At 42.3% G+C, this 26,780-nt stretch overlaps 1 protein-coding gene across 3 annotated transcripts in view; it reads right to left on the bottom strand.

The window, feature by feature from the left end:
* The window catches only part of SEC14L1 (SEC14 like lipid binding 1), a 51,136-nt gene extending 25,302 nt beyond the window's left edge, over positions 1 to 25,834 (bottom strand). The window contains exons 1-3 of one of the 3 annotated variants that reach the window (XM_058561734.1): positions 25,717 to 25,834; positions 24,472 to 24,576; positions 23,557 to 23,649 (exon numbers count right to left, since the gene is read on the bottom strand). In XM_058561734.1, coding sequence (XP_058417717.1) covers positions 23,557 to 23,619 — 63 coding nt within the window. In that variant the 5' untranslated portion in view covers positions 23,620 to 23,649; positions 24,472 to 24,576; positions 25,717 to 25,834. The remainder of the gene's footprint in view (positions 1 to 23,556; positions 23,650 to 24,471; positions 24,577 to 25,716) is intronic. The other 2 variants (XM_058561732.1, XM_058561733.1) reach the window with 2 other exon arrangements.
* Between the last annotated feature and the right edge of the window lie 946 nt (positions 25,835 to 26,780).

Genomic DNA, 26,780 nt, shown 5'->3' with positions numbered 1-26,780 from the left:
CTACTGGGGTTTTGGGGGGAAAAAAATAAATAAATAAAAATCTTTAAAAAAAAATAATAATAATAATTCAGGTTAGTGAAACGCAAAGTGTACTTGACTCTATTCCAAAAGGCAGGGTTCTTGCAGATCTGAACAACAAGTGGATAGAAGGGCTCTGAAGCCAAATTACTGACAATGATCTCCTCTTAAAGAGCAACACAAATTGGTACTAAATAGAGTTCTCTCCATTTTAAGATTTTCTACCACAGGGCCGGCCCCGTGGCTTAGCGGTTGGGTGCGTGCGCTCCGCTGCTGGCGGCCCAGGTTCGGGGCCCGGGTTTGGATCCCGGGTTCGGATCCCAGGTGCGCACCAACGCACCGCTTCTCCGGCCATGCTGAGGCCGTGTCCCACATACAACAACCAGAAGGATGTGCAGCTATGACATACAACTATCTACTGGGGCTTTGGGGGAAAAATAAATAAATAAAATTAAAAAAAAAAAAAAAAAAAAAGATTTTCTACCACAAATTTTCCTAACCTTTTGGGTCCTAAAAACAAGTGCTGGTACATGACAAAAAAAAAAAAAAATCAGTAAGCAAAGGAACAAAGGAGTGGGTACAAAGGAGCAGCAGGAAAATATTATTAGCAAAGAACTGGGTCATCCCCCTAGAGCATGATGTGACAGTGCCCTCCTGCCCTGCACTCTCCCCCCAGAGGACAGCAAACCTGTGGTTGTGGCTTTGTACTGCACATCTGACAGTCATGTGTCCAGCTCACAGGAAGAAATGACTATCAGTATTTCACAACATTCAGGAAAGAGTACCCTGGCTTCACAGTATTTAAACCATTGCTATAAGGACAAAACAAGCAGGAAAACAAAGAATTATTCTTACAAGAAAAATACAGTAGTCCCCCCTTGCCTGAGGGGTATATGTTCCAAGACCACCCAGTGGATGCCTGAAACCTCGGATAATACCTAACCCTATATACTATGTTTTTTCCTGTACACACATACCTATGATAAAGTTATTTTATAAATTAGGCACAGTAAGAGATTAACAACAATAACTAATAATACAATAGCGTAGATCTTAGCAACCTCAGCATACAATCATTTTTCTTTCCTTAAGTCAAGAACTTGCACCTTTTCACTTAAAAGAAGCACATTATGGCTTCTCTTTGGCATATCCGAATTGCCAGCATCACCATTTTTGCGCTTTGGGGCCATTATTAAGAAAAATAAGGGGTTTTGAATACAAGCACTGTCTTACGTGACAGTCTGATAATCAAGGCTACTAAGTGACCTACAGGCGGCTAACACATACAGCATGGATCTGCTGGACAAAGCGATGGTTCACGTCCCGGGCAGGACGAAGCAGGACAGCTCGAGATTTCATCACACTACTCAGAATGGTGGGCAATTTAAAAAGTATAAATAGTTTATTTCTGGAATTTTCCACTTAATATTTTCAGACCACAGTTGACTACAGGTAACCGAAACTTCAGAAAGTGAAACCGCGGATAAGGGGGGACTACTGTAATCACCTAAAACTACTAAAAACCTGGCTTGTGTACTACCATTCGGATCTTGCCTTAGATATAATGTCTAACAGAACAGTTCCAGGTTGTTCCTGGTTAAAGACAAACATATACCATTCCTTCCCTCCTTGCTGAACCTAACACACACGCAACCAACTGTACAGCTAAAGCCTTGATTTAGCAAGGGCTTCTAGAATATTGTATCTTACAGTACCTGTATTCCTCTTCAAGAATTTCCAGGCAAGACCACCTGGAAACTGTTGTTAACACAATTTAATAGATTGACATAGAGTTCTTGAACTTTCAAATAAAATTCAAAGAATAATCTAGTCTGCCTCATTAACTGCATCTTCTGCATTTGAACTCAGATTAGAAAAGTAAGGCCTACGCTTGCTCAGCTGTGTTATGTCTCTGAAAGATCTCAAGATTGACATCTCAGACGAAGCCAGAAGGGCGGGATGGGAGGGGGTCCGGGGATGGGGGGACACCTCCGTCCTTCCAGTTCGTTTATTGTCTTGAAGATAATCATTGACGACACTTCTGACTGACTTCTCTGGGGACATTTGTCCTTAAGCACTGTCGCATGGTGCTCTGTCAGAGGCTTCCAAATTTCAGTTCACAGCACCCTTGGTATCTCAGTAACTCTTCCATGGTGCCCAAGGCCAAAAGAAATACCATTTATTAAATTATTAGGTCCAAACAACTTATAAAGCATTTGTGTCCTAACAACTTGGTAATCATTTGAAAAAAATAAAACATTTAAATGTTGAAAGAAAAAGTGTTTTTGTTTCATTCTTAAATAACCAGGATTATTTGTGAGGATGTGTGCACCTCTCAGGCACTGGCCAGCCTTGGAATCGCACGGGCCGCCGCTACTCTCATTTCCTGTTGCCCACTGCTTCTTATGTGGTACTTGCTTTTTAGGATGCAACCACTGCAAACCCAGCTTCACAAAGACATGACATCATCACAAGAAATGCAGTGTGATCTAATCTTGAAATGGTGAACTACCTTGAACTAGGAGTTTGCGCAGTGTCCAAGAAATGTCGAGTATCACTGGGTTTCCTCAAAAATTAAAAATATTCTACAGCACTGTGGTGCTCTGGGGTACCTCAGAATGATGCCGGCTCAACACAAGGTTGACATAAGGGAAGCCATACTGTAGAAAAGAAACCCTATTGTAACTTTGAATGACCTCTGACTAACTAACCCACACAATTTCTGTAGATTTTATGGCCCCTCCCAGCTGCTATAAGTTGATAACTTTGTTCTTTTGAGTTTCTTAGGAATGTGATGTGATAACCCCAGGGCAGAGTCTATGCTGACAGCCATCATCAACGACAAGTGAAAGATCGGGGTATAGGGCATTGCTCTGGTCTCTGACACATATCCTATAAAACAAAAGACTATCAGGAACTAAAAACAGATGGATGCCTCCACCCTGAGACTAGATATCTGCCTCCACCCAGAGATCAGATGGATGCCCCACCCTGAGACTATATGTCTGCCTCCACCTGGAGATCAGATGGATGCCACCATCCTGAGACCTGATGCCTCCCCCACCCGGAGACCGGCCCCCTATATAATTGGCCTGTAGTCTTTGTTCTGGAAGATGGTTCTCTTAGACATTAGTCGGCCATCTTCCCCCTTACTAGCAAGCTGTAATAAACTGCCCTTTCTCTGCCACCATCTTACCTCTTGACAATTGGCTTTGTCTCGCGGTGAGCAGATCATGCACCTTGTGCGGTAACAAGAACACAGTTTGGGAACTGTGGCTCTAAGTGCTTTAAATTTTATCCATTTATTCACAAATTCCTTTGCCTATAGATGCATTATTCAAAATCTAAACAAATGAGCTTCAATATGATTGATTATCCTGTACTATCAAACTTTCTATCAAATACAAACCAGTGTTCTAGTAAGTTTCCAATTTCTGCATAAAGGCATTTAAAAATCTAAGAAGGGTGAGTAAAGTTTTTCTTTAAGTAAATGGCCAGACAGTAAATATTTTCAGCTTTATAGGCCAGACGGTCTCTGTCGAAAATACTCAACTCTGCCTTTGCAGGACAAGAGCAAGCACAGACGACATGTGAACAAATGAGTACATCTGTGCTCCAATGAAACTATATTTATGGATGCTGAAATCTGAATTTCACAGACTTTCACATGCCATGAAATATTACTCTTTAAAATTTTTCCCAACCATTAAAAAATGTAAAAACCATTTTTAGCTCGTGTACAAAAATAGGCAGCAGGCCAGTTTGCCCACTCCTGATCTAAGAGATTAACGGTAACAGGTTCCATTTAATTATTTTCTCACAAAAATTCAAGAGTTGTTTTAAACGCCAACCAGTCAAAACAGTGAAGGACAAAAAACTTTAAATAAAACAGAAAGGATTATCAAGTCAGTGGATTGTCACTTAATATGTTTGTACTTAACTGTTCAGCAGGGTTCCAACAAATGCACTGCCAACTCACATACGCAAATCTGACCGTGTACACTTAACCCAAAAGAGAAGTGGGGAGGAGGGAAGAAGAGAGAATGAATCTGAATAGTGAGGATAATACCCACCATGCCACTCAGTGAACAGATGGGCTCCAGAACTGCATCCTCTAAACCAGCAGCCACTAGCCACATGGGGCTGTTTAAATTTAATTAAAAGTAACTAACATTCAAATTCAGTTCCTCAGTCTCACTAGCCACATTTCAAGTTCAGGAAGTTGCTCTGATATTCATGGCTGACACACATGAGTAAGTTAATTCTGGAACAAACATTTTGACCTGACAACTACATATCTTTGTCCTAGTTACTGTCCTTAGAATGTCTGTAAGGCTGTGGTGGCAGATGCCCTAAATAATAAGTCTTGTGATAAATTTCTTCTCTCCATGAAGCCCAGAGAGTCATTCACACTTATTGATAAATTAATCACAATGAGTTTCAAATCTCTTTTATCAACTAGGCTTTGTTATTTAAAGCCTTTTGTCTAGATACAGAATAGAAGGCTGTATCCCCGGTTTAAAAATTTCTGGCATTAGAGGGAATTTAAAAAAAAAAAGGCAGCCTCTAAACTCACACCAATCATAAAGCTAACTTAAGAGTAAACATCAGTTAATTCCTTCAAGGACAGCTTACTGAGGCGGCTCAAAGGCCTCCTCTGAAGAGATTCTGGAGGTCAGGCCTCTGGAAGCTCTCCCCTCCCCCCCAAGGTGCAAGCTCCCTTCCTGCTCAACTCTTCCCCAATTTTATCCACTTTATCCCTCCCTTCTCTTGGTCCCAAGATCTAGTTTTGTTTTCTGCCTAGAATATAACTTTAGTAACTATTTTTCTCTCTTTTTTTTACTGACAGCCTGAAAAGTATCCCTTTGTTTTCTAGTTTACAAATATTCATCTCGATTTTAAAATAAATTATAGGTTTTACTCTTGATCCTAACAGATCCAAAACCTTAGAAAGGTACCACGAAATCAAAAAGTACTATCTTTTTTTTAATGCCAGTGTTTTTTGCTGCAATATATGTAAATAAACAAATTGTGGTATATCCACCCAATGAAACACTCTAGCAATACAACATAATAAACTATTCATGCACACACGAATGAATCCAAAATAATTATGCTGAATCAGAGAGGCTAGGCAAAAAAAAGAGTATATATGATTCCATTTCTGTAAAATTCTAAGAAATACAAACTAATTTATCGTAACAAAGCAAATCAGTGGCTGCCTGGGGGTAGGAAGGAGGGAGAAATTAGGATGGGTCATAAAGAACTTTTAAGGTCATGGATATGTTCATTGTCTTAATTACAGTGACAGCTTCACAGATCTACAGATATGTCAAAACTCACCCAAAGATATACCTTTAGAATGTACAGTTTTTTATTTGTCATTTATATCTCAATGAAGCTAAAAAAACAAACAAAAAAAGAAACACAAATACACATAGTTTTAATTGGCAGGCCAACTCAAGGATGCATTTCTAATAGTGACCAGTACTTCCTGATAAAGAAACTCGACTGGCCATCATTTGGTATAGAGTAAGAAACTCTCAAGGTTATCTGAAAAGGAATGCAGCATAAAAGGCTTTATTCATAATTGCCAAAAACTGGAAGCAACCAAGATGTCCTACAAAAGGTGAATGGACAGACTGTCATACACCCATACAATGGAATATTATTCGGCAATAAAGAGAAATGAGCTATCAAGCCACAAAAAGACATGGAAGAAATTTAAATGATTATTATTTAGTGAAAGAAGCCTGTGTGAAAAGGCTACACACTGTATGATTCCAACTACATGACATTCTGGGAAAGCTAAAACAATGGAGAGAATAAAAAGATCAGCAGCTGCCAGGTGCTGGAGGGGAGGAGGGAGGGACAAACAGATGGAGCACAGAGGATTTTTAATGCAGTGGAACTATTCTGCAGGATACTGCAATGGTGAACACATGATATTATGAATTTGTCAAAGCCCACAGACCTGTACAACACAGAGTGAATCCTAATGTAAATTAGGGACTTTAGTTAATAATAATGTATTAATATTGGTTCACCAATTCAAACAAACATACCACACAAGATGTTAATAACAAGAGAAACTGTTAAAGGGGTGTACTCTCTGCACTATCTGCTCAATTTTCTGTAAACCTAAAACTGCTCTAAAAAATAAAATCTATCAAATATTTTTTTTAAAAAGGTATCAAGCAACACATTGGCGAAAAGTAAAAAGCTATTAACTGTTCATGCTATAAGAAAACAAAAGAAAAAGGCAAACTTCTTTTAAAAGAACCTAGAGAAATTCGTATCATCATTTATTCAACAAACATCCACTCCCTTCCCCATGACAGGCACTGTAAGCAGGTGCTGAGGATGTAGGACTACAGGACAGGGACCCCATCTGTGAAGAGCTTTCACCAAGGGGAGAAACAAATCAGAGAGCAGACTACCAAACCATCGCCTACTTACTGAGAGTCTACTATGCATGCATCATAGTCAGTTTCACAAAAATTAATGCATTTACTAGGCATAATCTTTCTACGTAATGAGTTTGTCCCACTTTAAAATGAGAAAACAGAGGCTGAGAGAAGTAAATGTCCCAGGATTTGAACTCAAGTCTGTCCCACTCCAAAGAAGGCACCATTATATCTCAGAGCACAAGCCCTGCGAGAGAAGACCTGGCTTCAAACTCCAGCTCCACCCTCAGAAGAGGTTCTTGGCAAGGTTACTTAATTTCGTTGAGTCCTAGTTTCTTTACCTTCTTCAATTCATCTTAGTTTCTTCATCTTCTCTAATGCACAAAATTTTGGAAGACTAAAGAAGAAAATGTATGGGCCGGCCTGGTGGCGCAAGCGGTTAAGTGCGCGCGCTCCACAGCAGCGGCACCGGGTTTGCCGGTTCGGATCCCAGGCGCGCACCGACGCACTGCTTGGCAAGCCACGCTGTGGCGGCGTCCCATATAAAGCGGAGGAAGATGGGCACGGATGTTAGCCCGGGCCAGTCTTCCTCAGCAACAAAAAAAAAGAGGAGGATTGGCAGATGTTAGCTCAGGGCTGATCTCCTCACAAAAAAAAAAAAAAAGAAAAAAATGTAAAGTGTTTAGCAGGCCCTGACAGAGAATAAGGACAATAGTTAAAAAAAATGTGGATACTGTTCCATGCTGCACATGAACTTCTCAAAGAGGAAAGAAGTGACTGAACACTAAGTAAAGACAGTGCCATCCAACAGTCCAGGAACCAACATGGCTATGCACAAAAAGAGGAAGGGAACCTTTCTAATGCAAACAGCTTTAAAAACTAAACATTTTTCATTTGACATTTATCTTTTTTACTGTATTTTGAAAATGCACCAAAAAAAAAAAAAATCCATGTGTTCACCAGACTAAAATGATAATTACATCCTCCCTGGCCCTAAAAACACAAGATGTAAATCTCATAAGGCTTTGTTGGAAACCAATTATTTTAAGTTTATAATTAGCCAACTATAAAAATAGGAACCAGGTATAAATAATATCATATACGTCTCCTTCTATAAGAAAGGAAAAACGTATCATATACGTCTCCCTTCTATAAGGAAAAGAAAAAGCCAACAGAAGATAAAGATAGAAATTATCTTATTTCAATTTAGGCAGTGAGAGTAAAACATTCTCCTTGTAATATGAAGTAAATATAAGAAATGATAGATTTAAGTTACTTATAACTCTATAACTCATTAGTCAGCTAAATATATTGTACTCTTTGCTGGAAGGAGAAAATATGGCCTTGAAGAGAAACATGACCAAAGTTAGGAAGAGGACTTTCATAAAATAAACTGGGGGGCAGGGGGTGGTGGTGCTGAATAACAAGATGTTCTCTGAAAAGGTTTCAGGTACAGGTAGCCATGAACCAGGCCTACTGCTAATGGTATTAACATTTGCCACAGAATGAAGAAACACAATAGACTTGGAAGGGAAAGAATTCATGTCAGGAAACTAATCACTCAGCTCCCATCGTGGCCTGAATAAATGTAAACATTAGACTGCTGTTCCCACGGTCCTGGGAGAGCCATCTACTGTTCTACTGACAGACAAAACCCTTCTCTGGGAAACCTCGAACAACTGTAGACCAAAGAGAGGATACTGCACCAGCACTCACGACCTCAAACTACTTTAAACTCAAGAGTTCCTAGTGACTTGCCATCCACCCCCACCCAATTATCAGGTATTCAACTCAGCTACCCACCAGTGTCCTGTTCCTCCACTCCTGGAGCACTGCCACTTTAGGACTAAGACACAAACCAGGGAGGTACACGACAGAGTCAATGGAGAGCCTGGGCTCTAGTGTCAGGGGCCTTGATTTGAATCTCAGCAATGCCAGCCACAAGCAACAGCCTTCTGTGCAAGACAAGAGAAAGAAAGACTGTGAGCCATCAAAGATGGAGCCCTAGGGGAAGAAGTCACACTGCCTAGCAGGGAATGGGGTCAGACAGAGAGAGATCAAAGGGAGAAGGAGGCTGAGGGAGGAGAAATGGGGAGGAATTTTAAAGCAAAGACTGCAAACTGGCCCTGTCCAGAACCAGGAAAGCCAAAGGTCTCAGTGTTGGCAGCTGACTGGTGAGATCCAGGTCTGTCTGGAGGTGAGCTGGCTGCAGGCAGTCTGTGCATTCCTGCGGCCGGCTCAGAACTACGGTACCTGGGCAGTCAGTACCTGTCAGCGGGTGAGGCACCAGGTCAGGGACGATCACCTGGCAAGCAATTTAAACCTCAGTTTCCTCACTTGTAAAGTGGAATGAGAGAAGAGCCTACCCTAAAAGGTACAAACTTACAGTTGTAAAATAAGTAAGTCCTGGGGATGTAACATACAGCATGGTGACTATAGTTAACAATACTGTATTGTATATTTGAAAGTTCCTAAGAGAGTAGATCTTAAAAATTATCATCATGAGAAAAAAAAATACGTAACTGTGAGGTAACAGATGGAACTTACTGTGGGAATCATTTCACAATATGTATATATATCAAATCATGCCATTGTATACCTTAAACCAAGACACTGTTACCTGTCAATTATATCTCAATAAAGCTGGAGTAAAAATAAAGATGAGCCTACCCCACAAATTCAGTGTGAGCAATAAATGAAATACTGGCACATAAGCACCCCATAAATGGTCGCCATTAATCTTAGACCTTTAATACGTTCTTTAAGTGTTTCTCAAATGGTGGTTCAGCAGTAGGATCCCTATCTGTCCACAGGGGCCCAGGCAACGAGGTCTGCTCATTGGACTGTACGCGTGTTGAGAGCAGAGCCCACAGCATGCTAAAGGAGCGTGGAGACAAGCACGGAGCACGCTCAAGCTCACGGAGACGAGACCTCTGAAGGTAGGACCTGTGTTAGAATTGTTTCCCATCTCCCTGTGGCATCCAATCCTACTTTGCCTCCCAGGTACATGACTAACATTCTCAAACTAAATTGCTTTAAAAAGTTTTCAACTATTAAAGCTAAAAACACGATACAGTTGTATTTGAGGATCATTTACAAAACACTCTAAAATTTCCTTCATGAAAAAGAAACATGATCCTGAGAATCACAAAGATACAGACTTTTTTTTTCCACCTTTCCACTGTAGGGTGACAAAGCAGAGTCAAAATGTATATACACTGTGTTAAATTTCCACAGATCTAAGTGAGACCCAGAAGTTGAAGAGTCTGCCATCCCTATTTTCCTTTCTCGGCCTCACCTGTCAGTAATCAATTAAAATGGCTATCAAAGGACTATCACCATTGATTCACTGTATAAAAGGGCTGCTCACTATTATTTAAAATAGTTGAGCCAACAAGCCACTCAAGTGAAGTACAGATAGAATCACACAAAATGTTCACCGCCCCCCACGCCTCTGGTTGTTTTCAACTTCAGGTTGGGTTTCAAAACACAATTTAAGGAACTGGCTGATTTGGACTCATGAAAGTATAGCAAAATGTGACTCAGAGAAACTGCTCGTCAAGCTTGAGGAACGTATAAACCCCTTTTAAAAGGGAAGTTTTTTCCTCGGGCCTTTAGTGCTGACCAGTTATTTTTATTATAACGTTATTTAAATATGTACAAATATACTAGGTAAAAACTCATACAATTCTAAAACCCAAACTAACGACATACATTTAACGGGAAGGATGACAATTTGTTGAAGACATGAATATGGAACTCATCGGCAGGGCACAGCTGCTTTCCAACTTGGCAGGCCCGCACCAGGAGATGCTGTGTGATGCTTCACCACGCCCACCACTTTTCTCTATTTAAATCTTTATTTGTACAGCTCCCTGTCTGCAAAGTAACTTAGCTTATACTTGGCTCAAACACATCATTTACATATTAATTCCACCTCTATTCCTTTTGTATTTGCTTCCAACCATTAAAATAGTACTATTTTGTGCCCAAAAAATAAACATAGCAAACCAGTACTGTCTGATAGCATTTAGCTATCATTATGATAAGCATCCAGAGATCTCAATGTGTTTACATATTTTTTTGATTGTCAAAATAAAAGCACAACATTAACCCATCCCTGTTAGAGAATTAAAGGGCACTAGTTAGAAAAAACAGAGGTATACACATCTTTAAGTAGATATTTATACTTAAGATATCTTACTGTGTCAATACATCTCGAAGGTCACATGTTTCACAGGCCACAGTTACTGAAGCCCTAGGCAAACAAGAATGTCTGGAGTGCTATGAAAGGTTTGTCTTCTCTTAGTTTTTCATGAGCTTAATTCTGCATTTAGAGCAATCACATGATTGAGCCAGGAGCCAATGAAACCAAAGCGTGTCATGATTTTCCAAAACCATTCCTAAGCCATAAAATTTTTTTTAATTGATGTTTTAATAGTTTATAACATTGTGAAATTTTTGGTTGTACATTTTTGTTTGTCCATCACCATATACATGTTTCTCTTCACCCCTTGAGCCCACCCCCCACCCCCATTGCCCCTGGTAACCACAATACAGTTTTCTCTGTCCATGTGTTGGTTTATATTCCACATATGAGTGAGATCATACAGTGTTTGTCTTTCTCTTTCTGGCTTATTTCACTTAACATAATACCCTCCAGGTCCATCCATGTTGTTGCAAATGGGACGATTTTTTCTTTTTTTATGCTAAGCCATAAAATTTTTTGTCTAATAAAGAGCAAACTGAGTATATGTGACAACAAAAATAGCAGTTTTGCATATTCCTCTTCAAACCAAGTTGGATTTGGCAGAGTACTGTTTTACTTTCCAGAGTGTAAAAAATAAATTCATGGACTTCAGAAAAGCATTTGGTGTTCCAGGGAATTGCAGCTGTCAGCTTTTAAAGATGCCATGTGTTTGCCCACATAAAAGAATGTAATGAGCTATGGAAATATTATCCGGTTTCACGAACCAGAATAAAAACCCCTTCGTCAGTAGGCTGACAGTGGGAGTTGGTTTAATCCATCAGGAAGATATCCATGATGTACTATTTATTAAAAGCCTAATATACAAGTTGTGCCTCACAGACCCTGAAGTGTTTGATTCTCTAGTTCTCTACCGCTTCCCTTCCCTTATGGCAGGAGCCACCACTTCAGTCCAGGGGATCACCACCCCACCCATCACTCACACCTGCTCTTAGGTGCTGCCCTGTCTTAAGAAACTAACACCAATGGCAATCCTGAGACGTAAACTAAAGACAGATTTTTGAATAGATGAAATAAAATACAGTGGTTGAACTCCTCAAGGAACTTGGGTTTTGGATCTAGAATCTATCAAATATAAAAGACAAAAAAAATAAACTAAAGATATACAATTATTTTTGGTTAGCATTACAGTCAAAAACTAGACTTTAAAAATGTACAGTATGAGCCAGCCCCGTGGCTTAGCGGTTAAGTGCGGGCACTCCGCTGCTGGCGGCCCGGGTTCGGATCCCGGGCGCACACCGACACACCGCTTCTCCGGCCATGCTGAGGCTGCGTCCCACACACAGCAGCTAGAAGGATGTGCAGCTATGACATACAACTATCTACTGGGGCTTTGGGGGGAAATAAAATAAATAAATAAAAATAAAAATGTACAGTAAACACATCAGCCAAAAAGTGGAAGCAATCCAAGTGTCATTAATGGATGAATGGATAAACAAAATGTGGTATATACATAAAATGGATTATTCAGCCTTAAAAAGGAAAGAAATTCTGACACATGCTACAACATGGATGAACTGTGAAGATATTACGCTAAGTGAAATAAGCAAGTCACAACAGGACAAACAATGTATAATTCCACTTACATAAGGAACAGTCACAGTCATATTCAGAGACAGAAAGTAGAAAAGGTGGGGTGTTTGCCAGGGGCTGCGGGGAGCGGATAGGGGAGTGAGTGATGGGGACAGAGTTTCTGCTTAGGCGATGAAGTTCTGGAGATAAACAGTGGTGATGGTTGCACAACAATGTGAATGTACTTAATATCACTGAATTGTATACTTAGAAATGGCTAAAATGGTAAATTTTATGTTATGTGTATTTTACCACAATTAAAAAAAAAAGAGTACAAATCTACTCTACTTGAAAAAATTAGCAAATGAAGTCAGACAAATAATTAAATTAAGACAAGTTCAAAGAAGCACATGCTTGTTATAACTTTGGTATCACTAAATAAACTTAAGAACAGCAATGTGGAGAAGCACATAAAGCAAATAAATAGTTTCCTTTTGGCATATGTTAGTTAAATCCTTCAAAAGAACACATAATATAATGAGAGTCTCTATTACATAGCCTATTAAAAAAATCTATTCCTTTCAAAAATCTTAAATTAAAAAAAAGTTATAACTGAAACCAACCTCCTTTCTTCCTGTACCATTTGCTACAAATTCAAATTAAGGAGATCTCAAACCTGAGCAGGCAGGTTTGAGGGAGGGCTTGTGAAACCAGAGAATGCTGGGCCCACCCCCAGAAATTCTGATTCAGTGGAGAATCAGAATGTAGAAGTGTTAGAATTTGCATTCTAACCCAACTTTTTTGTGTTAAGAAAAGTAAAACAAAGATAATAGATGTTGGGAAGGAGCTTTCTAAATATTAACAGCATACATCCTGCAATACAACCAACAAGCTCTTAAATCAACTGACTTCTTAAGATATGTACCTTGTAGATTTTAGTTCTGGACTTGGTTTTTAAAAGATACATAGGCATTAAACTAGGAAAAAGAAAAGAAACACACATTTCATGAATAGGACTTCCTGATATTACAGAATACATTAATTAAGGAAAAAGAGTCATGTAATAACCTGTAGAGATCTCAAAAGAAAATTAGAATACCATTCTATCAGAGTCAAGAATTTTTGTAGGAGAACGACAGAAACGGAATTCTTTATATATTTGGTATTCATCACTAGGGGAGAAAAGCTACTCAAAACACCAAGTGACACATAAACTAGGACACGTTTTTCAGTCAACTACAGTAATCATAAGCTTCAGTTCACTGAACATAAACTTTATTTTACTCACAAAACATGATTTGCATCAGATTCCTTCAAAATATGATTTAAGTAAAAGTAGTAAATACCTCAACCAAAAGAATGTTTCAATGTGACCTTTTGTCAAAATTTTCATTACCAGAAGCAGAAGTAAAGCAAGAAACACAAGCATACATTCCCAGATTCACTTATTCTTTAGACAAATCTATTTTTGAGGGCTTACTATATGCTCAGGATAAAAAGCAAGATGATTTGAATTCCTACTCTCCAGATGCTTGCGTCAAGGGCAAGTCAACAAGCCTAGTGACCACGGCAAGGCAGAGTGACCAGTGAGGTGATAACGGGCCATCGGAGCACAGAGAGGGAATTCCTACTAGGAAAAGTGAATTTGACCAGTTAGAGTTAGTCAGGCAAGAAAGAGGGAGAAAGGTATTCTAGGCTGGTTTGTAGAAAGGCACAGAGGCCATGAGAAATAAGGGCATACTTAGGAAACTACAAGGAACTCAACATATCTAGACTGTTGAGCACATGTGGGGGCCTCGCAGGTGGAGATGAGGCTCTAGAGAAAGGTAGGAGGCAGATGGGGAAGGGCTCTGGGGAGCAAGCTAACGATTCTGAACTTCATCTCGAAGGTGAGGTGCAGCCACTTAAGAATTTTAAACTAGCAAGTGACATGGTCAGATCCACAAGTTAGAGACTCTGTGGCAGCAGCCCTGAGAAAGAATGGATGGGTGCGATGGGGTTGGGATTCAGAGTCCAGAGGCTCCTGCAGGGACCTGAACATGAAGTAATGAGTTGTGATCTAAGACTGAGCCAACACTGTCAGAGAGGGGCAGATTCAGAAACAAGTCAGGAGACATCCTCGACAAGAGAGGGTCTGGTCATCACTGGGGTCGAGGGGTGAGGAAGGAAGGCTGCCAGGGATGCCTAGGTTTCTGCTCTGAGGGTAGGGCACGTGATGGTGACACTCGTCAGAAGCAGCAGCTCAGAGGAAAAGGTAGAGCTTTTTAGCAGCATTTTGTTGTGGTTTTTTTGGTGTGTGTGTGTTTATTTTCTGTTGGGATGTGTTCTTTGTGCAGGCAGGAGGAGAGGATGGATTCTGTTTCAGATGTACTAAATCTGCCTGGAATAGTCAAATGGGCATCTGGCTAGGAGTCTGGAAGCTCCTGAGCAGAGTTTAGGCTGAAGATAAGCTTCGAGATCTGCAGTTTATAAGGTGACAGTGGAAGCCACAGGTTTAAATGAGGCTGCCCAGGAAGAAACATCAGGAGAGAGAGCTGGATGGTTCTAAAATAGCAACAACTACCAAGTGAAACATCCACGATGGACAAAAAACACAAAATACACAACCAGGGTCTTAAAACAGCAAAACAAGTTACCATTAAAAGAAGAGTCCATCTGTACCCAAAAAGGCATGGAGGTAGGTAGAGAAAGAAAAGCACGAGTGATCAGAGGGAAGGCAGAGACCTGAGAGGAAGAGAGCTATGCACGCAGCCATCTAACCAAAAACGCAAGACAGTTACCAACTGGACGCTTACCAGTAACTCAAGTGCACTATGAATACTCAAGTGCAAAAACATGCGGGAGAGATCTAAGAAATACAGATGGTAGATCTCTGAATGGAATGAAGATTCAGTACATATCAAGACACAGAGAGCAATTATCTTATATAGAGTAATAATTACATATACACAGACTTTTCTAAAAAAAAAAAAGCTAATACTCCTAACATCAAATGGTACCTTTCAAGAAAATTATAATGCAATATATGCTTTCTGTAGCAACATGTAAAATTATTACACTAGAAATATACACAACTGTTTTTCTCTGTACAGGTTAAAAATCAAGAAAGAAGGATCAATTAGCATATCAGGCTACCAAAATCCTCTCTTCAGTGAGTTCTCTTGTGGGAGCTTCTCCAGCCAGCCTGATATCCCTATCCAGGGCTCTAAGGAAAGAAGCACAGACAAAGGACAGGCTGACTGACCAGCACGGCTGGACACCTCAGATCACAGCCATCCCCCACCTCACTAGCCCTGGGCCAGACTTCTGCCAAGTATTCGCTGCATGTGCCACATGGAAACCCTCTTAATCAGACCTGCCAAAAAATTAACTCCTTTCAACTGCTTTCTGTATGAAATAGTAGGACCAACGAAGTAGGTTAAAAAGTAACTATAAGTAGAAAGACCTAGTTTAATCTGGGAAAAAAATATTCCGCATCTTATTTGAAACTCAAAATTACGTAGGCTAACCACAGGGATGAACGGAGAGCAGCTGGTTTTAGCCATTCACTTCCATCTCCACCAGGAAACGTTTAAACAGAGCTGCTAAAAAGTAGCTGAACTGACTGATTTGAGGTCTGCGCCTTCTCCTGTGCCTATTTGCGGTAATGAACAATTAAACCAGCAAAAGGTTAAGGTAACTGCACGGGATAAATGACCCAGTTTCTCTAACAAAGAGACGGCATGAAAAGAAACAAAGGGAAGGGGGAAGAGAGAAAACGAGGAGCCTGGAGAAACCTAAGAACCTAGTGCAGTGGTACATTTAAAGCGGGATCCAAACAACTTATAGGAAGACATTGTTTTAGACAACTGAGCAAGTCTGAACACGGACTTGGTACTAGATGATATTAAGGAATTATTAGCATTTTTGTCAGGTGTGACAGTGACACTACTGTGTCACTATGTTTAAAAAAAAAGGTCCTTACTAGTTAGAGACACATGCTGAAGCATTTACCAACAAATGAACAAGATGTCTGAAATCTGCTTTAAATACACCAGGGAAAAAAAGTGGAGAGGAGAGATGAAATAATACTGGCAAAATGCCGACACAATTGGAGCTGGGTGACAGGTACATGGGCACTATTTTCTTTACTTGTATGCTTGCAATTTTCCATAATACAAGGTTTTGGGTTTTCTGGGGTTTTTTTGTTTTTGTTTCTGTTTTACCAAAACAGGTAAATCAAAGAGGCATGGAGCCAAATCGGATCCTACTTTATTTCTCCTTGAAATATTTCCTACTGAACCACAACTGTCTTCACCCTAGCACATTAAAAATAATTCAGAATACATAATGGGTTGGGAGAGTGGGTATAAGAGAAGGGAAAATGCCTGGTTCTGTATAGAGTATAATGAAAGCATACTCTAATTGTCCATTTTCAAAACCAAGTAAATCTGACTAATTACACCCCAGGTTTTATTAAATGCAACAGGACTCACACTATAACATTCAAAAACTTTATAAATGAGAAGACTACAATCTCCCTCCACTAAGAATTGACCAAGATTCTTAACAGATCATCAGAGAAACTGCATCATTTCCCTCCACTACTACACTTGAATAAAATTGGGTTTAAAGTCAGCTACCCCAAAATACAGACTATTTATTCAACTGAGTAAAAACAAATTTTAGTGCATATTATGTTGTTTGAAGATCTAACAATACCTTGATTAATGAAAAAGATGTATTTCAATATCACACCTAACCATCAGAAACTTGGAAACCAGAGTCAGAAATACAAAAAGGGGGCCGGCCCCACGGCTTAGCGGTTAAGTGCACGCACTCCGCTACTGGCGGCCCGGGTTCGGATCCCGGGCGCGCACCGATGCACCGCTTCTCCGGCCATGCAGAGGCCGCGTCCCACATACAGCAACTAGAAGGATGTGCAACTATGACATACAACTATCTACTGGGGCTTTGGGGAAAAAAAAAAAGGAGGAGGATTGGCAATAGACGTTAGCTCAGAGCCGGTCTTCCTCAGCAAAAAGAGGAGGATTAGCATGGATGTTAGCTCAGAGCTGATCTTCCTCACAAAACAAACAAACAAACAAAAAAGAAATATAAAAAGGTCCAGGGATGAAATCTAGGATGAGAGGAAGAGGATGTGCTTCAAGAAGAAAGATAAAAAGATGGAATAAAAACATTTCATAACTAAAATAATGCTGAAAACCCAATATGCACGGGACTTGGGTCAGAGGAAGAAAACAAAGTTAGAAAAAAGGGGATAGGCAGCTCAAAATATCTTCAGACAAGGAAGGAAGGGGTGGGTGAGTGGATGGTGCTTCAGAAGGCAGCTGGCTGCCACACAGAGTGAGAAAGGACAAAACAAGAACAGGGTCCAGTAGGACCTGAGCTCCTCTGCCCCATCCAGTCAGAGGAACAATCTGGAAACAGCTGCGGGGGAGGGAGAGGGGGGCCGGTGTTCCAAGGATTCTACCTTTCGGATTTCTGCACACCTCACCCTTCCCCTAAAAAGACCAGACTTGGGGCCGGCCTGGTGGTGTAGCCATTAAGTTCCATGTTCTGCTTCAGCAGACCGGGGTTCGCAGGTTTGGACCCTGGGCACAGACCTACGCATCGCTCATATAGAAGAGCTACAACTCTACAACTGTGATACACAACTGTGTACTGGGGCTTTGGGGAGAAAAAAGAAAAAGAGGAAGATTGGCAACAGATGTTGGCACAGGGCCAAATCTTCCTCAAAAAAAAGAAAAAAAAAAAAGACCAGTCTTGATTTTACTCAATGTGAGGCTCTCTTCAGACTGCAGTCAGATATACAAGTCCACCCTGGGGTCCCCGTCGTCTCCCTAGCTGTTTTGATATATGAAATTTGAATGGATGGAACAAAGCTTAAATATAAATACAAATGCCTATTTAATCCCAAAGAGAGATCTACACTGTCATAGTAGAGTCAGTGACATATGAAATGATTCATTTCACGTCGTATTTGGACCTGGGAAAAGGACTGGACATCAGAAAGGGAGGAGGAGGACATGGATGTCACCAGGCCCTGCCTTACCCACGTTCCTAGCTGTGGTCTGTTTAATCTATCACAGCCTCATAACAGTCTCCTACTAGTAAGTGGCCTAGTTACTAGGTTACAGAGCTAGTCTGTGGCAGGGCCCAGATTTGTACCTAGTCTCACAGCAAATCTCTTTTTCCTCCTTTCATCCTTTAGTCTTAGGAGGAAGACATGAGATATCTGAGAGGAAAGGGAAAAGGGACTGAAAAAAAACAGAGAATGAAACAAACAAACAAAAACACCACAAGAGAATGAGAAGAGCAAAAGCAAATTTTGTTGTTGTGGGCCACTTAATCCACAACCGTACACTGGCAAATAGGCTTTTTGGTTATTCAATCTATAAAAGTACATCGCTTAAACTACTATTACAGTGTTTGTCAACAGGTTTTTGCATAACTTTTGAAGATGTAAAATAAATACATAAGCCAACTTCATCACAAAAGGGCTCTGCTCCTGAGAGAGGCATTGGTTAATTGAAGGATCATAGTGTGTTACTTCTTTTCCATGGAGAAAACATAAATCCCTTGTCTGAAAACAGATCTCAGAGTTACATTCCAGATTGGAGCTTCCATCAAACCCACTCCCCAAGTCCTCACACTCAGAGCTCATGTGAACAGACACCAACTGATCAAACACAGCCGGGGGGCCTACTAAGTGCTTAACACCCACAGTGGAGGAAACCTGAGAAATCAGCAAGTCACTGCCCTTGAGGAACACACAAAACAGAGAGTAACTCAGGAACCTCTGAGAATAAAAGAAGCTTGAAATACAAGTCAAAGTCCCTAACACTGACAACACTGTTAAGAAGGAGTCAGAGGAAAGGGAGAGGAACATGAATGGCATCTTAGAGGCAGCAGGGAAGTGCGGTGGGTCAATAAGATTCAGATTCCCAGAGACAGATGGGGAGAGGCAAACATAAGGCAGGGAAGGAAGTCTCAAAAGGGGGAGGGGCAGGAGAAGCCATGGTGAGTGGCAAACCAGGAAGGGAGAGAATAGATTTAAAAGTTCATGTTGGGAAGTTTGCATAATTTATGAAATAAGGTTAAACAGAGAGGCTAGGACATGAAGAGCCTTGAAGAAAAAGCAAAGGAGCTGAGAACAGATATGGCAGATAATAAGAGACCACACAAACAGGACTGACAAATGGAAAACAACAGAATGCAGGATGACCTAAAGGGATACAAAGACGTAAGAAAGAAAATAACAAGTAAACTCTGGTCTCTCCCTCCCAAGAGACGAGGACTTAGGCTCGAACGATGGCGGTGCCCGGGAGAGAAAAGGACAGCAATGTCACTTGATGGCATAATCTAAAGGCTGTGTCTGAGAGGGACACAGATGGTGAAGGGGGATCAGGGAGAACAAAGGTACTATCGAGAGAACAGGGAAACTGGGGAGAGTGGGTGGATGAAGAGAGGAGAGAATGATGTGACCATATCTATTGTGATAACGGAAAGCCCAAGTGGAAACGCGGCTGCACAAGGCTATGACTTGTGGGGTGTCACAGAAAGTAGTGGAACCTCTCCTACCACGTGTTCCAACTAGTCGAAATGACAGCTGTCCTTGGGCGAAAAAGGATCAGAGACAAGCCTTGCCTTACTTGTGACCGTTACCACAGACATCTATCTGTTCCAGAAGATGGACTCGCATGTCTTCTCTCACACGGTTCTCAGTCCTGTATGAGATCCCCATGCTGCCCTCCTAGGCTACACTTCTCTTCTACTGATTCTCTATTGCCTTATTTTTCCTTTCTATCATTTATTCAGGGGCCATTAACTCAGGAAGAGGAAAACTGTACTTGATAATGTTAAAGTTTTAAAATTTGTGTATTACCTTAGAAATTTCAAAATGCAACACTCTAACCCAAGTATCTCGGAAGCCTACCTCCCACTCTAAGTCTCTCTATGATCTCTATGGGATCACATCACTCCGCCTGTGTGAGACCACAAATCCTTTAAGGTGCTATAGACTGCAGTGTCTTTCACTGATTAAATTGGCAGAGTAGCCCCAGGAAATGTTTTTGGCTGAGACTGGAAAAGTTAAAGACATCTTCATGGACAAGCACCCTCATAAAACATTCCAGGATACACATTATGGCGGGAGTGCCATGGAATGATACAAAGTACACGAAACTCAAGAATCAGATCTCTACCATAAAGTATGTAAGCTTTAACTTCTCTGAGTCTCAGATTTCTCACCCTCAAAGTGGGGCTGAGCTAGGTGATCTCTCAACTCACTAAGCTCTAACCTTCTGTTTCTGGGCTAACAGCTAACAAAAGAACCCTAAAATGCCACAAACGCTTGTTGAAAAACCTCCACTTTAATTTTGCTTGTGTACCGTTTTTCAATTAAAATGAGTTAATGAGAACACTATGTGATTTCTTAATGCTACCAGTATACTAACCCAAAACAAATGATAAATTTCCATTAAATCAATTAAAATGCAACTAACATATTTGATACCCACCATGTACCTATTTACAAGACGCACTCTCTACCTAAACAATTTTCTGGCAATACTAACTTACAATAAACCTCTTGGTTAAAACAAGAGTTTAAGGTATTAAGTTTACTGAGTGGCATTTTCTCCAACAGTCTTTCTTCTCACAGGACTCCTGTAACTTAGGACTTGGATCCACCTATCAATTCCATAGGCTGATCATCTGCCAAACACTCTCTTGACTGTCACATGCTGTGATTACAGAGCACAATCACTTTCTGAGGTTCTCACAAATATTTCAGTGGAAGCTATAGTTCTGTCCTTGCTTTAACCGTCTATCTCTTTCCTCACTCTGAATGAACTGAAAACAACATTTTCAAAGTGACTCTATTATTCTACTGTTTTTCTTGAATGAGAAAAAAATAAAGCAAGGTAAATACTGAAGATTCTATGTCGTACAATTACAGTCAGAAAAGTAGCAAATGACATCACACGAAAATCACTAAAGACTTAACAAAATTCTAGTTTTTTAATTCTGAAAGGAAAAGGAAAAAAATGAAAAAACATTTCATTTTCAGATTAAAAAATATTTTCTAACAACTCAAAAGAAAATTACTACTGCCTCAAAACAAAAGCAATTTAAAAATGAGTTAATTTTAAAAGATTGGGGGTGGTTCAGAATTTGAATTTCAAATTCCTCTGTAAATCCATGCATAAAATTGGGGCAGGGTAAACTTTACCATTTTGAAAACAGTGAAATGAGGAAAATAAGGCAGTTGAACAGTAGACAATCAAAATACCTCTTTATTAAATCTCGTGTCTGCAGAAGAGACCACCTTTGTCTCAAATGATCAGGGCTGCATCAAGCTTGTAAAATCATATTTAAGGTTTTGGAAAACACACTGCACAGTCATGGTGCCTGTCCCCCTCGCCCAGGGGGGGCAGTTCTCTGCCTCACACACAGTGCCCTTCCACTTCCACTGCTCCCCAGACCTCTCCCCCAGCTCCACCAGGCCCAGCCAACTGAACAAGGATTAGGCAACCAACCCGGGGAAATAATCCACAGGCTGGCCAGGAACCTATTATCCTAGATCCAGGGGAAAGATGACCAGATCAAGTCTCTCTCTAGAATCTGAACCAGGAAATACGACAAGAATTGGTCACTTAGAAACTGAAAGAATGCAACAAGAAATGTCACAAAGTTGAACTGGGGCCAGAGGGGTTTTGACCAGCTAAAAAAGCATGTGAGCTAAAGCCACAGGGGAGGGAAAACCAGGAGTGGGCAAAGCAGCCAGTTGGTTTAGGGGGAGAGAGGCTCCAGCATATGGAACTCCGCAGAGCCCCACGGGGTGAAGTTCCAGGGACAACTGTTCCGAGGCCCCAGAGCTGCCAGGAACCACCCTCCAACACCAGGTTCTTGGAGCTCAGCCCATCCCAGCTCGCATTCCTGGATTTCTATGCGATTCCTATCACACTGCATGTGTTCCCACTAACAAGACTCCTTCTCAAGCTCGCTGAAGCAGATCTTTGCTCCATACAACCAAAAGGTAAACCAGCACACATGTAAACAGGAAACAAGCCTTCCCCAGCCAGTAACATAAAATACTGAACAGTCCTAGTATTTAAGGGAAATAAAAAAAACACCCCCCCTCACACACACCCCCCAAAACCTCACACCTGACAGAGAAGGGGCATGGGGAACTTTCTGAGGTGATGGGTGGAAAGGTTCTGCATCTTGATAGAGGGGAAGGTCACTCTTCTGTTACAACTGATCAAACTGTACACCTAACATGTGACCATTTCACTGTATGTAAATTATACCTTAATTAAAAAAAACCTCCCTAAATCTAAATTATTCCCTTGAGAGGACTTGCGTTTCAGCTTTGTCTTTCAAAACTATATTGATCTGGATAAATCTCACAAACAATGCTGAGCAGAAGAAGCCAGATACAAAAACACCTGAGTTTCTATTTATATAGAGAACAGAAACAGACAACATTCATCCATGGTGTTAGAAGTCAGAGCCGTGGCTAATCTCGAGAAGGGGGGAGGGAGGAGGGACAGAACAGGGCTGAGTGGGACTTCTTACTGGGCTGGTATGTTTTGGTTCCTGAGCTTGGTTCAGTATGACATTTTCATCAGGGTGTATGTTCATGACAGAAGCGTTTTCCTGTATGTATATTATATTGTATCTTAATAGTAACACAAAAGAGAAGGGAAGGAATACCTTATAGTAATCTACACATGATTGGAAAAAGGTTTGTTTTGTTTTGCCTCTAGTGAAATGCTTCTTTTCAGCCAAACTCTTCAGGTAAATAACAAAGAAAATTAAGACTTGAGTTGCCCTATTCATAGAATTCTAATATGACTCACAAAATTGATATTAGGGGCAAAAACTCATTCAGCAGAGTTGTTAGAATAATGTAGAACTCCCTCCTATAGTGCTCAGGTCTACATAAAGTCAACTCACCCTACAACCAGAGCACTCTTCCAAATGAGCAGCAGAGGGAAGAAACCACCCTCCACATCCCTTTTCTACACAAACAAAAGAGCAAAGTCTAGAGGAAGAAGTATTTAGTCTGAATCCCACTTCTGTGGTTTCCAAAGGGAGAATTAACTCACACATTATGCTGACGTACATTTTTAAAAAACAAACGTGTAGATTTTGATTTTCAGAGACTTATAGTTTAAAAACATTTCAGAAAGTCCAGATATGGTTCATAAGCATAAAAACAGAATAAGCAAAAGTGGAGCAATGGAGACAAACAATAAAATAAACATTAGTTTACAGATCATCAAATCTGAATACTTAAAAAAATAAGAAGCCAAAGAGTAAATTAAAATGTAAAGTACTTACAGCCATAATTAATTCAAAGGGGTGTTTATACACCCTCACTGGTGACTGGTACTTTTGCACCATGATTGTAACACAATAGTAGTTGTCTCACACCTGCAAAACATAAACACGGGATAAACCAGTGTGATGTGGAAAAAAATTAAGTCTGCGTTTACACATCACACTACAGGCTAAGGGTAGAAAAGGCCCTCAATAGGTCATAATTCTATGCACACAAAAATCCAGAGATGATGCTTAATTATACAGGGCAGGGGAGGGTGATAAGACAGTAAGAAAAGGTGAAGAAAGCCCCGTGGTGGGAGGGGACAGCACTGGTCTGAGGGCTGGAGGACTCCATTCCCCTCTCTGCCTCACTGGGCCTCCCCAGGGGCTACCCTGGGTTAGATAATCTAGTCCTTTCCAGCAGTAAAATGTTATGATTCGACTATTCTGATAACTCATACAATCAGTTCTTGAATCATTTCCACTTCAACAACTTCTACTGGAAGCCCAATAAAAATGGTGGCACTTTAAGATATTAAGTCCAAGGACACACAAAAATAAAAGTGGAAGAAAATACTATTGTACCTCAAACTATGGAACATTCCTCAAAAGCTAGCTTCAAAGGAAACCTGTCAATCACTGTTTTCTACATAGATTACGACCTCAGAGACCTGTCTTCAAATGGCAGGGACACCAAGCGCTCTGGCTACAGGCTCCACTGAAATCGCCAGCCTCAAACAGCTGTAACACGTAAGCAATCAGTTAAATGCTCGAGCATACTTCACAGCTCAAGGAATCCTCCTGCCAGGTACGTATTCACACCGCTGTCCCAGCCTGAACAGATTTTTCTGAAAACACTTTTATTTGGAGTCCTCTGTGTGACTTTAATTGCCTATTTAAAAGTGAGGAAGAAAAACAAATCCAAAGACCTACCTGTCCTGCCGAGGATACTCATTAAGAATGTTATTTTATGCTGAATATGGTGAGAGGATATTCAAAAGTACAAAATGGAATATCCTCAAGGAGCCCAAAGTCTAGCTGTAAAAAAGAACAAAATTACGAAAACATATTTTATTTCAGAAGATTCCTATCTATATTATTACATTTAAACAGGACTAGAATTCTCTCTGGTATGTTTGTTTAGCATACGTCTCAGAAGGAACAGGTTATGGTGGAAAACAGCTGAAAAATAACTCTGGGTGACCTCAAGCAAGTCATTTGACTTCCCTCGGACTTAGTTTCACCTCCGTAACATGAGGTTTTGGGTGAGATAATCTTGAAAGACTTCCAGCTCTAAGGCAGGAGACTCAGAGCCAAACTCCTGTGCTCTCCACCCCACTCAACTGGAAGCCGTCATTAATCTTGATTCCGGGGCTGGCAGGTCCTGGTGCGCTGGGACCGCGTTCTATTTAGTTTTGCAAACCTGACAATGCTGGTGCACAGTGGGAATTCAATAACCTTTTAAAAACCTAACGGGGAAAATTAATTTTAGGGTATCTCCCAGATAAGGGGAGGGTGATTCCCGGCATAAAAAGGGGTGGGGGAGGGTGCAAAAAAGCGGAATGCTGGGTGAAGACGCTGTAACATCCATTCAGGATTCCACCGCCTGGCAGAACCCACAGTGACTACGCTGAAGAACCTGCCAATTCACAAGCTTCTGAACTCCTGCCAGTTCCCAGCCTCGGATGCTCTGGTCCAGAGAAAAGTCCTACGTGGGAATCCGGAGTTACAACGGCCAAGTGGCATCCGAGCCCAGGGCAGCCTCTATTGCATGACAATCGGGGCTTCAAAATTAGTCAATGGCCAGATCCAGTGAGTCCATCTCCAGCGGGCTCGAGGGGCGGCCGGGCCCTCGGATCTCAGGGGGTCCAGCGCGGCGGCTGCGGCGCACCCCCAGCCCCGGGGACCCCAGGGACAGGCCCGGACCCCAAACTCTGCCTCCCGCAACGGGGGCTCCCGGAGTGGGAAGACTGGCGGCCGGGAGACCAGCACAGTGGAGCGGCGAGGGGGGCGGCGGGCCCAGGCCGGGGGCGGGAGGAGGGCCCGCTCCGGCCGGGCCGAGGGGGCCGAAGGGCCGGGGAAGGGCGGGCCGGGCGGGGGGCGGCCGCGGAGCCCCCGCGTCGCCAGGTGGGGCCGGGCCGGGGGCTTTCGGAGCCCGCTGCCGCGACGCGCGCCTACCTCTTGTCAGAAGGGCCGGGCCCGGGACGCGGGGTGGCGGGGTGCGATCATACCGGCGGCTCCTCGGCGCCGTCGTCGCTCCACCGCCGGCGGCCGCAGCTCCTCCGCCGGTTCCGGGGAGTGGGCCGGCGGGCGGCAGCGGGCAGGCGCGGCGAGCTCGAGTGGTTGTTACGGGTGACGAGGAAGGCGGGGCCGGCGGCCGGAAGGGGCGCGCGTGCGCGAGCGCGGCCGAGGGGCGGAGGCGGGAGCGACGACGGTTGCTAGGGAGGGGGCAGGGGTGACAACAGGGGCCGGGACGAGCTGCGCAGGCGCCAACTCCGGGCCGGCGGGCATGGGAAGAGCTCGGAGCCGGCGACGGCCCTGATGCCGGGCTGGTCTCGCCCCAGGCACCTGGCCCCGCCCAGTTCTGCGTCGTGGGGCGGAGCCAGGGTGAGGGGCGGGCTCCCGAGTAGCGGGGCGGAGGCGGGGTGAGACACAAAAGGGGATTCGAGCCGAGGGCGGAGGAGTTCCGCTGAATTGGAACTGGCAGTGTGCGAGAAGTCAAAATAATCCCGGGCTTCCGGCCTTGCCGCTGCCGGGGGCCGGGGACTGGGCTGCCTGCTCCGAGGCCCTCTTCCCTCGTGTTTCCTCATTTTTTGTTGAGTGCTCAAAAGCGCCAGGCTTCCCCGGTGCAGTGCCCTGACCACATTGTCGCCGAGTAATGCAGGTGAGACAAACGCCAGGGCTGGGAGGGGCTGGGTGGAGCCCGGCAGCATCTCGTCAACACGTCCAGGCTGTGCGATGGATCTAAGACTGGAGCCAGGGTCTGCCCTGAGGGGAGAGGAGGCTGCATTTCAGCAAGAGCACCACAGCTCCAGCTCCAACTCTAAAACACAAGTGTGATACACACTGAGACAGTTAGGGGTCTTTAAGAGGAGCTAATGACTACAGAGGGACACCACACACGTCCACCCACACGGCCAGGCTGGTTTTATAACCAACATACAATTTCTCCATCAATGTCACTGTTGTTCCGTTCACATTAGTCACCCTGGGTGGCTGTACGTTTGACGCTGCCACTGCAC

This window comes from Diceros bicornis, chromosome 18, assembly GCF_020826845.1.
Source record: "Diceros bicornis minor isolate mBicDic1 chromosome 18, mDicBic1.mat.cur, whole genome shotgun sequence".
Taxonomy (NCBI): domain Eukaryota; kingdom Metazoa; phylum Chordata; class Mammalia; order Perissodactyla; family Rhinocerotidae; genus Diceros; species Diceros bicornis.
The sequence above is the reverse complement of the archived record's forward strand: the minus strand, read 5'-3'. Positions and strand labels throughout refer to the sequence as shown.